Below are 14,265 nucleotides of genomic sequence, written 5' to 3'. Positions count from 1 at the left end.
CAAAAAAACAAACAAAAGACGAAGACAGGTGGTGTAGACAACAAACAGATGTATTAGTTTAACACTCAGGAAGTGAAAAAGTTTTTAACGTTTCGAGCCTACGCTCTTCCACAGAAAGAAACAAGGAGAGAAAATAAAGAATGTGTAGTGACATACACACACGCACATATATATACTCTGTCTGTGAGTGTGTTTGTGGAGTTGTTAGCTAACTCCTCCGACATCGTTTTATCAATTTTGATGAAACTTGACACGTGAGTAAAACTTCTGTCTTGAAACCTTATGGCATACTCAGATTGCTCAAAACATCGATAATAGGGACCCTGGAAGAGATCCTTGTATATATTTAATATATTTTATTTTAAAAGCCAAGGGAAATAACCCATTCATATTCTTAAATTATTTGGTAAAAATCTAATTGAGTATGCTTATTTCTTAGTATTTGAACTGTTAGAGTTATTTTCGCACTTTATCCTGTACAACCTTTAAACAAGTAAATAGTATTTTCCTAAACAATAGATCCACTTATTTCGGTTAGTGACTTATTCACGAATATACTAACACTAGCACCACTGAGGGTAATATTCCCTGGGAATGCACAAAAGCCCTTTCAGAATTATTTGTTTTGAATTTTTATTATCTCATATCTGATTAGCCAGTTATAACGTAACATGCTTCACGATTTTAGTATACATATCTTATTAGTATTTGCTCCTAAGTTCTATATACTCTGGGAATTGCATTAAAGCCCTTTTCGGGGCTACTTTATATGAATTCTTACTATCTGGTAACTAATTTCATATTATTACATAACTGACTTCACAATTTAGGTATTCAGAACTTATTGGGAATTCCTAGAAACAAGATCCTGTGTAAGACAGTTCAGTATTCTCTCTAAATGCACAAAAACCGTTTTAAGGACTACATACTTTGTATTGTTATTATTGGATTAGCGAAACAATTATGAGAATTGAACCAAGGGATAAGCCCCACTTTCCCGGGAATTACCGGATACGTCAGCTAGTATATATATATATATATATATATATATATATATACCATTCTTTTAGAACGTCTAGCGAAATTGTAAGCATTGGTTTAGTATTTTCCATAGAAAGTTTTATCTCTTAAAATCTTTTAGTCCAATCGCTTATGTGTACGTAATTTTTGTGTATGTATGTATAATTCTGTATGTGCTATACATACACATACTTACACAGATATATATACATTCTCACACATAAACACATATATACACAACAAAATACATAAACACAAGCGATTCGACCGGAAAAGAAAAACTTAAAGAAATGTTAAAAAAATTATGGACATTGTCAAAAACTTTCCGTTTTGATAGACTTTCTCCGAAAGAATGTCATATACATACGCACGTACGTGTGTGTTCAACCGATACTATGTAGCCAAACAGCTGTGTGTATGAATTTAAATTTGCCGCACTGGATAATAATTTTAAAAGAATCCTCACACATACACACACACACAAACAATGCGCGCGTGTGCGTACGTGCGTGCGTACTTGCGTGTGTGTGACGGAGATTGGGTGAGCATTTGTGCATGTGTTAAGGGCGAACAATCAAAACAGAAATTATCATCGCAAACACACTTTTAAGTGAATGTGTATATTTCCTGACAGGCTGCTTGCTGCCCGACTGTACTGCGAAGTATTACAAGTGTCGGTGGATAACTACGAGCTTAGAACCTAATCGGCTCTGCACACACCTTTAACACCAGTGCTCTTTTTTTTTATCGCCTCACCAGCAACTTTATCGACGTCATTGCGGTTATAATCCTCCTCCACTCCGACTGGCGGCAAGAGTCGTCAACAACCATGTGATCTGACAACAAAAACAGTTTCAGTAGGCCAGTCATATGAGAAGTAAATAGCCACAAATGGCTGCTGAAGACAACGAAATCACCCTGTCAACAGAACAACCTACACGCTACAACATCGGACCTATAACTGCTAAATCAACAGTTCGAATATGGGGCCGGGTATGTATTGTTAAGTCATGTTATTCATTCATTTCACCGTAAAACGATAGTCAATGTGAACTAGGGTGAAACTTCTTAGAAGGAATCACTTTTTGTAAACAGTTACATATCAAATAGTATTCAATGTTATTTTCTTAACGACGTTAGAGGTATTTTAATTACGTTTGTTAGTTAAGTTAATGTATCAATTTCATATTAACTATTTGTAACACAACTAAGTTTATTTGATCTATCATCAAAAGTTTACTTTCTGATCCATATTCGGTACATGAAAACTCAGTGACTATACATTTACGCATGGGCTGGAACAAACCCTTTACCGTCGGGATTCTTCTCCTGATCGATAAAGTTGTGCCCAGAAGGAGAATAATCACAGGTTCAAAATGAGATAAACCAAATATAGACTTGTAGATAGAGCTTATAACTGAATTAGTTAATCGTGTTGCATTTTCATCCCATTTTCTTACCCCGCCCACTTTTAACAGTTAAACATCTAACTTTAATCGTCTGCACTTATAATGCTGCTTTTAGTTATTTCAAATATGCTATTAAGATTCCTCTCGTCAACCTGAAAAAATAACTTTGTTTACTTTAGAAGGATTGTTGTTGTCAGGACGTTTCATTGATTGGTATTTTAAAACCTTGTTAACAGAACACACTTGTCAGTCTCGTTGTCTGCCATGAGGAAAGTAAAACTATTAACAGTAAAACCGATGGATTACGAATATAGACAAACAAGTCAAGATTCGGAGAAGAAAGGGAAAAGAAATTGTATGACGTTTCTGCCTTCCTCAAAGGTATCACTTTGAAAAAAAGGGTTCAACAAGCAATCGAAGAAACCTGGTCACGCTTTTGCTTATTAGGGCCATCTTTCGATTCTATAACTTTACACTACACATTAAAATATTGGTTCGGAGTTGGGTATCTGTCGAGTGAGTTCGTTAATGGAGTTTCATAAAGTAGTAAAGTTCCTTGTGGTATTTCGTTGCGTACAATTACGTTCCAAGTTTCAGTCTTGGCGAAGTAAACTTTTTCCCTCTTCCCTCAGGGTCGCTGAAACAAATATCATTCGAGAATACAGGTTAATCTAATTGACGATGCTCATCGTGCCTATGTTAGAAAACTCTCCCTATATATATTATGTAAACTGATACTCCGTCAGTTACGACGACAAGGGTTCCAGTTGATCCGATCAACGAAACAGCCTGCTCGTGAAATTAACGTGCAAGTGGCCGAGCACTCCACAAACACGTGTACCCTTAACTCAGTTCTCAGAGAGATTCAGCGTGACACAGAGTGTGACAAGGCTGGCCCTTTGAAATACAGGTACAACTCATTTTTGTCAGCTGACTGGATGGATGAATAGATGGATGGCTGGATGTAGGTAGGTAGGTAGGTAGGCAGGCATACCTACCTACTCAAATGCGCACTTACCAAATTTGTTTTCGCATAACTTCCAGAAAAATGATTTTCTACAGAAGATTTTCAACAAATACGTTTAAGATAATGAAAGTTATGATTATGTTGGAATTTGATGTGTAAAAATGGTGGCGACGTTACGTAATCCATACATAGACTCACATCAATTTTTAATTTTTTAATTTTAGGTTTCACTTTGTATATGTGATGTATGTCATTATGTATGTGTGCACGCCACTTTTTAAAATTTTTATTTTTCACATTAAATTCTGATATATTCGTAATCTACACCATCTGATAGGTACTTGTTGAAAATTTCATCAAGAAAATCTCCATCTTCCTGAAGATCGAAGGGAATAGACTTGTGCGTATGCCTATATCTACGAGAGGGTGGTGAAAAGTTTCTGGCTTTGGGTAAAAGAAAATACAGGAGGATCATTAATTGTGATATTATTCAACATATTTCTCCACTCAAATCCACACACTTTTTGCAGCAGTCATCTCATCTTTATCATTGTTGTCATGCTTTTATGTTCATTTTCTATGCTGACATCGTTTAGATGGTTTGACACCATGATGACAACTCCATTGTACACGAGTGCTGTGATTATTGTACACAGAATGAAGAGGGATCAAGGCTCTTGGTGTTGTGTCATGCAAATGATCTAACAGTTTTATTGTTTTCAACACTAACTTTAGTAAAGAGGTAGACACCTTAAAGCCCACCACACTGTTAAGCACACAAGCCAGATAAAGTCGATGCTTTTCATGAAGTGGGATAGTCTGATGGCTGTCAATACTAAGTCTTTCCTGGTGAAGAATATAGCACGCATCATAGATTAGTGATTAGTGATGTTCAAGTTAGAACTAGATGCTCCAGAGACATAAGACAAATATGGCAGCTGAAAGTTGCCTCAGTCAGATGTAAGTTCACAGAATTTCTGGGTTTCACATATATTGAGAAGATAAAAACCTAACATAGAAGACAAGTAGGAGTTTCTGTGAAACAGTATGCAGCAAACCATTAGCAAGATATGTGGACGGAACAAGGCCAAACTAGACAAATGGACCTTTTTGATTTTTATTTCACTCAGATAGACACTCATAGTCATACAGTGTTTAAAAACAAATCTTATACTCTTATAATTAAGTATTATTAGGAATTGTATAAAAAAAAAAAGTTAAGTATTTTGTGTAAGGTAGAATTATAAGCAATTTATTGCTTGTAAATTTTAACAAAATCTTATGTGGACACCCAAAAGTCATTTAGACTGGTTGAGAATCACTGTGCCGGAGAGAAAATAACATGGTAGTAGAACAATATAGTGAGTAGTCATAAAAGTGAAACAAAGCAGAAGTATGAAACAGTAGCTAGAAGAGAAAGTAGTTATCAAGTTTACTTAGAAAGGAGTGGAAACAAAAAGCTACAATGTTCTGTGATATGAGAACTTGTAGTATGATTGTTTTGCATTGCTAAGTAGAGTGTCGGATCAGTATGACTAAGAATACATGAAAATAACTGTGGTACTTGCCCTCAGTAAGGAGAAAGAAGCATGGAGATGCTTATCTAAGAGGTTGCCACATAAAGACAATGTATGGGAGAGAGGGACTACCTCAAGTAAACTATATGGTCAAAATAACTATTAAGGTTATGACGACAGGGAAAACAGTTAAGTAAGACACATGTTAGTCACTTGGTAGATCTGGCAGTTGGGTAGGACAGGGGTGGGTTATTCTCAATGACTGGCAGAGTAGTACCATCCGCAACTGCTGCAAGGGTAAGTGAGATGTTCTAGAAAAAGCAACTGCAGAGTTTATAGCTTAAGAGGTATAGCACTGTTGATTAGAAAGATAATTAACTTAGATGAGATGCAATTTAGATTTGTGCAAAGATAGAGTACCACTGATGCCTCTTCCTAGTGAGACAATAACAGAAGTTCTTAGTTACGAGCAAACCACTATGCTTTGCATTCTCTGACCTTGAAGAAGTCTTTAACAGGATACCATACTTAGTAAACTGACTGTATGAAGTAAATCATCATCATCCTTTAACATCCATTTCCATGCTGGTATGGGTTAAATGGTTTGATCAGAGCTGTCAAGCTGGTTGGTGTAAATGAGACCTTAGAAAAAAAAAAAAAAAGCTGGCATTCCATTTTAACTGTTGGAGTGCCAGCTTTTTACAACTACAAGGGATCTGATCAATGAAAGGGCCTGCTCATGAAGTTAACATAGCTCTCAGGAGGGAGATTCAGTATGATACAAAATGTGACAAGGCTAGCCCTTTAAAATACAAGTACAACTCACTTTTACCTGTTGAGTGGACTAGAGCATTTTGCCCGGCATGCTAATGTTTCTGCCAGCTCACCGCCTTAGTAATATCCAATGTTGGCAGAGGACCCAGTATATAGAATATGGTAATTAATTATATTGTAGGAAAGTAAAAGTAACATCCAATATTTGCTGTGGTTATGTATCTGTTTGCTCTGATAATACTGATAAACATTTAAAAACACAAAACGAATGCCGCCTTCCTTTCAGTCACCACTCACTCTCTATCTCACTCACTCTCTGTCCCTCCTCTCTTCCTCTCGCTTTACCGTTCACTTCAAGTATACCTCCTCTGCTTATTTTTATTTTTATTTCTACCTCACCCTTCAAGTATAGAAAAGTAACAGTAACATCCACAGGTATTTGCTGAGAGACAGATAGACAGAGGTAGTCAGACAGAATAACTGTCAGACAGACAAAACAGACAGATAGATAGGCCACTGTTAGGACCGGATCCAACCACTTGACGGTTTATCTTGCTCCTGTCCACTCAGATGACCAAAATGAGTTGTAGCTGTAATTCAAAGGAGCCAGCCTTGTCACATTCCGTGTGAGGCTGAATCTCCCTGAGAACTATGTTAATGGTATGCATGTCTGTGAAGTACTCTGCCACTTGCATGTTAATTTTATCCCGGTGTGGTAATGAAAAGTGAAAGTGACATCCAATATTTGCTGTACTTATCTGTCTTTAATTTACCAATGTGTCTGTTTATCTACTTTTCTTTTGATGTATGTATCAGTCTACTCTGAAAATACTGATACACATTTTTTCCTCTTCCTTTCAGTCACCACTCATTCTCTCTCTCTCTCACTTTTTCTCTTACTCTCTCACTTTCTCTTTCACTCCCTCTCTGCCCCCTCTCTCTCACTTTGTACCTTTTTCTCTTTGTACCTCTCTCTCTTTGTACCTCTCCCTTCAACCTTTTTACCCCTTCCTTTGAAGTGTGACACACACCACAGGTATGTACAAAAACAAACAAAACTAAGCATATTAATATTATTGATAATAATAGTAATAATAATAATCATATTAATAATAATAATCATAATAATACTAACGATAACAATAATCCTTTCTACTTTAGACATAAGGCCTGAGATTTTTGTGGGAGAAACTTGTCGATAACATTGACCCGAGTGTTTCATTGGTAATTTATCAACTCCAAAACAAAGAAAGGCAAAGTTGTCCTCAACAGAATTTAAACTCAGAAATGTAAAAATGAATGAAATACCATGAAGAATTCTGCCTGGCATGCTAACAATTCTGCCAGCTTGCTGCCTTAATTATAACAATAACAATAATAATAATAATAATAATAATAATGATAATGATAATAATAATAATAATAATAATAATAATAATATACCCTAATGCAGTACCAAGCACTGGCTCTCATGGCTTCTGATCTTAACTGATTGGAAGTGTTATCATATGCATGATGTTTTGTCTTGGTGTAAAAGATGGGCAAATTTATTTCATTTTATTTAATTTTTTTATGGCTCCATAAAATAACACAACTCACATTACACTCACCACACACAACAGAACATACACTAACATAATAAGAAAAAGAGCAACTAAACCTCATAACAAAACAAACTGATGCAGTACACCGACAGGAAGAGTCTATATTCCCCCAATCATTACAAACATAAGAATACAATCCTGCAGACATTTCAGGAACGCTGAGATGAAAACCAGATGGTACAGTAGAAACTTGCTTGATCCTATCAAAAAATACTTTTCATGATAATAATAATAATAATAATAATCCTTTCTACTATAGGCACAAGGCCTGAAATTGTGGGAGAGCGGGGGCTACTCAGTTAAATTGACTCCAGTGTGTTACAGGTACTTATTTCATTGACCCTCAAAGGATGAAAGGCAAAGTCGACCTCAGCGGAATTTGAACTTAGAATGTGTAGATGGATGAAATGTCTCTAAGCATTTTGCCTGATGTGCTAATGGTTTCGCCAGCTTGCCACCATACATTTTTCATCTTCATCATCATCACCATTTAATGTCTGGATGGTTTGACCAGGGTTGGTAAGTTAGAAGGTTGCACCAAACTCCAGTCTGATTTGGCATGGTTTTCTACAGCTGGATGCCCTTCCTAATGCCAACCACTCCGAGAGTGTGATGGGTGCTTTTACGTGCTGCTGGCACGAGTGACATTTGTGCCACACTGGTATCTGCCATGACTATGATTTTGCTCGGCTTGATGGGTTTTCTTCTCAAGCATGACATAATGCCAAAGGTCTTGGTCATTGCCTCCATGAGGCCCAACACACGAAAGGAACTCAGTCACTTTGCCTCCATGAGGGCCAATACTCAAAAGGAACTTAGCCACTTTGCCTCCGTGAGGTCCAGTGCTTGAAAGGAACTCAGTCACTTTGTCTCCGAGCGGCCCAACACTCGAAAAGCACTCAGCCACTTTGCCTCTGTGGATGATGATGGTTCCAAATCTTGGCACAAAGCCAGCAATTTTAGTAGGAGTGGGGAAGTTAATTATATTGACTCTCTTGCTCAACTTGTATCTTATTTTATCAACCTCCAAAAGGATGAAAGGCAAAATCAACCCTGGCAGACTTCAACTCTAAAAGTAAAGAGCTGGAAGAAATCTTGCAAAGCATTTGGTCCGAAATGGTAACAATTCTACCAGCTCACTACTCTAATAATGATGACAATGATCCTTTCTTATTTTGGCACAAGGCCAGCAATTTTGAGGAGAAGGGGAAGTCAATTATTTGACCACAGTACTCAACTAATACTTATTTTATTGACCTCAAAAAGATGAAAGGTTAAGGTCAATCTTGGCAAAATTCTAACTCAAAATGTAAAGCTAGAAGAAATTTCACTAATTACAATAATAACCTTATTCAATGGAAAATTGTATAGTGAGATAGAGGAGTGATTCTTAATGCATAATTTTTTTTTTGTGGCAATTGCTGTGGAAACAGCATTAAAAACATTTTTAAAATTATATTTCATTCATTTAGGGAGAGGATGGAGGCATGCTCCTGGCCCTTTTCTGTGCCTCTGAGATCTGATTGAAATGCATACAATAAATCAAACTCCACAAAAGGCGCTCAATGACCATGAGGTGGTGTAAACTATGTGAAAAATTATGTTCACAATTTATGAATGTGAACAGTCCTTTTGACAAATTGCCTCACAATTTTCTAATTTCACTCATCAATGCTTTGGTCAACTTGAGATTCTTACCCAAGAGCAAAACTACGAGATTAAACCCAAAGCCTTGTATTTAAAAGCAAACTTCTTAACCACTTGACTATGCCTCGAAACATTTATGAAGCGCAAGCGAAATTGTGATGGCACCTGTGCCCAGCGTCGCCTTTCTGGCACTTGTGCCCATGGCATGTGTAAGGACTTTCGAGCAAGATCATTGCCAGTGTCCCTGGACTGGCTCTTGTGCAGGTGGCACATAAAATACACCATTTTGAGCGTGGCCGTTGCCAGTACCGCCTGACTGGCCTTCGTGCCGGTGGCACGTAAAAGCACCCACTACACTCTCGGAGTGGTTGGCGTTAGGAAGGACATCCAGCTGGAGAAACTCTGCCAAATCAGATTGGAGCCTGGTGTAGCCATCTGGTTTCACCAGTCCTCAGTCAAATCGTCCAACCCATGCTAGCATGGAAAGCAGACGTTAAATGATGATGATGATGATGAGTGAGAGGATTGCGAGCATAGACACATGACCTGAACTGACTAGTGGAACCCAAAATGTTCTCTTCACTCTATGCATCTGAGGATTTGGATGTATTCTGCATCTAGGAAACTAAATAACATGGAGCTGAGTCAGCCTGTTATTAAAAACATACAGCTTTAACTAAGTGTATTGAATGATACTATTGTTTATTTTCCTACTCAAGTGTGTGTGTATGTTTATATATTGTGAAGGAGTGTAGCCTAAAAGTTAGGTGCGTTGCACTAACGATCTTGGGATTGTGGTTTTGTTGTAGTAAAAATGGTACTCCCATTCCCAGGTGGCAAAGTGGTATAAAGCCACTATAAAGCTAGACAGTCAGTCATTGTAGAAGTCAGTAGTAGTAGAATCATTGTACAAGTTCTCAGTTGGGGTCAAGGTCAGTTATGTGACATATACGAGTTTGAGTTACCATCAAGGTACACATTTCAAAGTCATTGTCTTGCCGAGCTATCAGCAACAGCACAATAGATGAGTAAAAAATAAGATGCGGAATACTGCCACAACATGATAGTAGCAACAAGAATATTACAGTGCTGACAGTAACATACAAGTGGACAGGGATCCACATTATAACAGTGGCTATGAGGATATAAACAATTCATGCAGACAATGTTGAAAAAAATTTTTTTTTCCAGAGAAAAATAAACAATTCATGTGGACGACATTGAAAGATTTTCCCTTGGAGAAATTAAAATCTTGACAGAGGAGTAGCAAACACTTTTGTTGTACATATTTTATGAAAAATCCATAAAATTATGGAAAACTTGTTAGAGGGTCTAGTTGAGTTGCGAAAACAGCAACAACAAAAAAAAACAAATGTTACAGCAACAAATGCTATAACTAAAGAAATTAGTAACAAAACCAGAAAATATATTTTGTCAGACCATGTAGCAAATTCAATAAGTGAATTTAAATATGTCTCAGAAGAAGGAGTCACTTTTGAGGTATATTACCAAAGATTTAAACAAATTTTCAAAAAAGAATGCTAACACTGGATGGAGGAAATGAAAACCATTCTAATTCTGAGGAAACTGGTGACAATAGAGCATGAGAAATACTGTAACTTTATATTGCCTAAAAAAGTTTCTGACATAAATTTCATGGATACAATTGACATTTTATTGACATTTCAGTGAAAAAATGTCATTATTCAACACATGTTGGAAATATTTGAACTTGGAGAAAAGCGATGACAAAGACTTTACCACATGTGGGTAGAGTGAACAGAGAGTGCAAGAGATTTAAACTGGATAAACTAACTCCAAACTCATTCAAGCGCCTGATTTTTGCTCAGGGACTTACTTCTAAAAAGGACACAGAAGTCAGAATGAAAATTCTCACAAAGCTGGAAATGAACCAGGATATAACTCCCCAGAAACTCTCAGAAGCATGCAATATGTAAAAGTAAGGCACAGCACAGAAGAAATCCAATGCAGAGATTATTTACAGATAAAACCAGTGTGGAAGTGTTGGAAGAGGGATAAAGTGTTTCACAAAAAACACAATATACAACAGGAGATAAACCCATGTATGGCATGCGGTGGTAGGCACCTGAGAAAATAGTGTCCATTCATAAAAGCAAAGTGCTTTCATTGTGGGAACACAGGACACATTAAATTGCACTGCAGAACTAAGATGATGAAAAATTAGACCAAACGAGAAAAAATAGTTTGTCATCAGAGAAAAATGTTTGTACAATGAACAGAAAATTTCTCAAGGTGAAAATCATAACCACTCGTGTCAAAATGCAATTAGACATGGGTAGTGATATCACTATCATAAATGAAGAAACATGGCAACAAATAGGTAAGCCGAAATTATTTAAATCAAATAAAGCAGCATCTGATGTTACAGGAAAGAAATTATATTTCATCAGTGAATGTATTTGCAATGTAACTTTTTGAGGTGAAACAAAAATGACAATCATTGAAAAAATTGCTAAACCTATTTGACACAGAATGCATGGAATTATTTAAAATGTGGGATACCTCCATTAGTGTTCTCTGTGAAAATGTAGTCAGCCTGGTCAAAAGTTTGAATGAAGTCGAACAACTGATACAAAAAATTTTAAAACTGTTTCTAAATGTTTTTTTTTTGGAAGGATTAGGTTGTTGCACTAAAACAAAAGTGAGGATCACAGTAAAAGAAAGGGTAACGCCTGTTTTTAGGCCCAAATGGAACATGCCATTTGCCGCGTTGGACCAGGTCAATAAAGAGCTAGAAAGACTAGAAAGTCTAGCTATAATTGAAAAAGTCAACCATTTAGACTGGACAGCACTGACGATTTATGTAAAGAAAAAATACTAAACTAAGAGTGTGTACAGACTTTTCAACTGGATTAAATGTCTGTTTAGTCAAACACAACTATCCATTACCAAACCCAGAAGCGTTCTCAAAACTAAATAGAGGAAAAATTTTCTCAAAGTTAGACCTCACGGAGGACTATCTGCAGATACAGGTAGAAGATTGTGCACACCTTTTAACAATCAACACACACCATAGATTGTATAACTTCAAGCGGCTTCCTTTTAGAATGAAAGTAGCACCTCCCATATTCCAACAAGTGATGGACGCAATGTTAAATGATTGTGACTTTGCTATCGCATATCTTGATAATATTTTGATAAAGAGCGAGTCAATGGAGCAACACTTCAAACATTAAAAATATATTCAGAAAAATAAATGAATACAGGTTTAGACTAACAGAGGAAAAGTGTGAATTTTTGAGTAAAAAAAATCAAATATTTAAGTCAAGTAATTGACGAAAGGGATGAAGGCCAGACCCATCAAGGGCGATGGCTATAAGGAATATGCCTCCCCCAATGACCCTTAAATTGTTACAAGCATTTTTAGGTTTGGTAAATTACTATCAAGTATACATCCCAAACATACACCACACAAGGGCTCCACTAAATGAGCAGTTAAAAAAGGATGCAAACTGGTTTTGGTCAGAAAAATGCCAGAAGGTATTTGTGAAACTAAAAAGCATGTTACGGTCAGACAGTCAGTCATTGTAGGAAGTCAGTAGTAGTGGAGTCATTGTAGGAAGTTCTCAGCTGGAGTCAGTGTCAGTTATGTGATATGTATGAGTTCAAGTTACCATCAAGGTAGACGTTTCAAAGTCATTATCTTCTCAGCTATCAGTGATATCATGATAGACAAGTCAAAGATAATAAGATATGGGATACTACCACAACATAATAGTGGGGACAATAATATTACAGTGCCGACAATATCATACAATGAGGATCTACGTTATAACAGGTTTCAATTCCCAGATTGGCTGTACATTGTGTTCTTGAACAAAACACTTCATTTCACATTGTTTCAGTCCACTCAGCTGTAAATGGGTAACCCTGCAATGACTTGCCTTCCAATGAAAGGCAATGTTGGCCTGCTCACTTAACCATATATAAACAATTCCGTGCTGGTGGCACGTAAAAGGCACCATCCGATCGTGGCCAATGCCAGCTCCTCTGGTCCCTGTGCCAGTGGCACATAAGCATCCACTACACTCTTAGAGTGGTTGGCGTCATGAAGGGCATCCAGCTGTAGAAACACTGCCAGATCAGATTGGGGCCTGGTGCAGCCTCCTGGCTTCTCAGATCCCAGTCGAACCGTCCAATCCATGCCAGCATGGAAAACTGACGTTAAACGATGATGATGATGATGATGAATTGATTTAAAAAATTATGAGCTAATCCAAGTTGGAATCGAAACCACAAATCAACACTTACATGATTCTTTGTGCATCTGATTGGGTCAAATACTTACCCATCAATTTCAGCCAAATTCTATGAATATATACTTTAACTGTCCACTACTGCATGTATTTATAAACAAACCAGAAAGCTTTGTAAGTTACAGAGATAAAGCAACTATGGAAGTTTATTAAGTACAATAATAACTATATGATAATATATCATAATAATAATAATAATAATAATATATATATATATATATATATATATATATATATACTCCAATTTAAAGCAACATTTATATATAAACAGTTGTCTGAAAAATGATGAGCTAACTCAAGCCAGAATCAAACCCACAAATCAATGCTTGCACAGTTCCTTGCACGTATATGCTGCCTCTCTGTCACACTGTAATCTTTCATCATCTGACACAAGATCACACCCTCCAATGCTCCCTCCTCTTTCAAAGACTCCTTGTCTTGCAAAGTTATTTGGTGACCCCACCAGAGTATGTGCCACTTAAAAAGTACCCGGTCCACACTGTAAAGTGGTTGCATTTGGAATGGCATTCAGCTGTAAAAACCATGCCAAAATTGACCTCACTTGTGCAAGTTCCACGTAAAAAGCACTCAGCCCACTCTAAGGAGTGGTTGATGTTAGAAAGGGCATCCAGCTGTAAAAACCATGCCAAAGCAGACACAGAAGTATGGTGTAGTCTCCTGCCAGGCCAGCTCCTGTCAAACCATCCAAGTCAGTGGTTCCCAAACTTTTTTGGGATGCCGCCCCCTTGACATTCAGACCACATTCCTAGTGCCCCCATTCCAACTAACCATCACAAACATAGACCTCTTAACCCAATGAACCCATTGTTTTGTTGCTTTACATGAATCGCTACCCCATTATCGCCTCACTTTTCTTCAATGCCCCACTGGAACTGTCCATCGCCCCAGGGAAGCAATACTGCCCACGTTGGGAACCACTGGTGCCACCATGGAAGGAGGATGTTAAACAATGATATATATATATATATATATACATATATATATACGTGTGTATATATGTATGTGTGT

At 37.1% G+C, this 14,265-nt stretch overlaps 1 protein-coding gene across 5 annotated transcripts in view; it reads left to right on the top strand.

The window, feature by feature from the left end:
* The first annotated feature begins 1,573 nt into the window (after nt 1-1,573).
* Nucleotides 1,574-14,265, top strand: part of LOC106878077 (uncharacterized) — a 70,279-nt gene continuing 57,587 nt past the window's right edge. The window contains exons 1-2 of one of the 5 annotated variants that reach the window (XM_052965712.1): nt 1,595-2,013; nt 6,549-6,723. Coding sequence is in view for 3 of the 5 variants with exons in the window: in XM_052965708.1 (XP_052821668.1) it covers nt 1,912-2,013 (102 nt within the window). In the remaining 2 variants the exon portion in view is untranslated. Of the gene's footprint in view, nt 2,014-6,548; nt 6,724-14,265 lie in introns of all 5 variants that reach the window. The other 4 variants (XM_052965708.1, XM_052965705.1, XM_014927171.2 and 1 more) reach the window with 4 other exon arrangements.

The sequence above is a fragment of the Octopus bimaculoides genome, chromosome 1 (genome assembly GCF_001194135.2).
Source record: "Octopus bimaculoides isolate UCB-OBI-ISO-001 chromosome 1, ASM119413v2, whole genome shotgun sequence".
Lineage (NCBI taxonomy): Eukaryota > Metazoa > Mollusca > Cephalopoda > Octopoda > Octopodidae > Octopus > Octopus bimaculoides.
The sequence above is the reverse complement of the archived record's forward strand: the minus strand, read 5'-3'. Positions and strand labels throughout refer to the sequence as shown.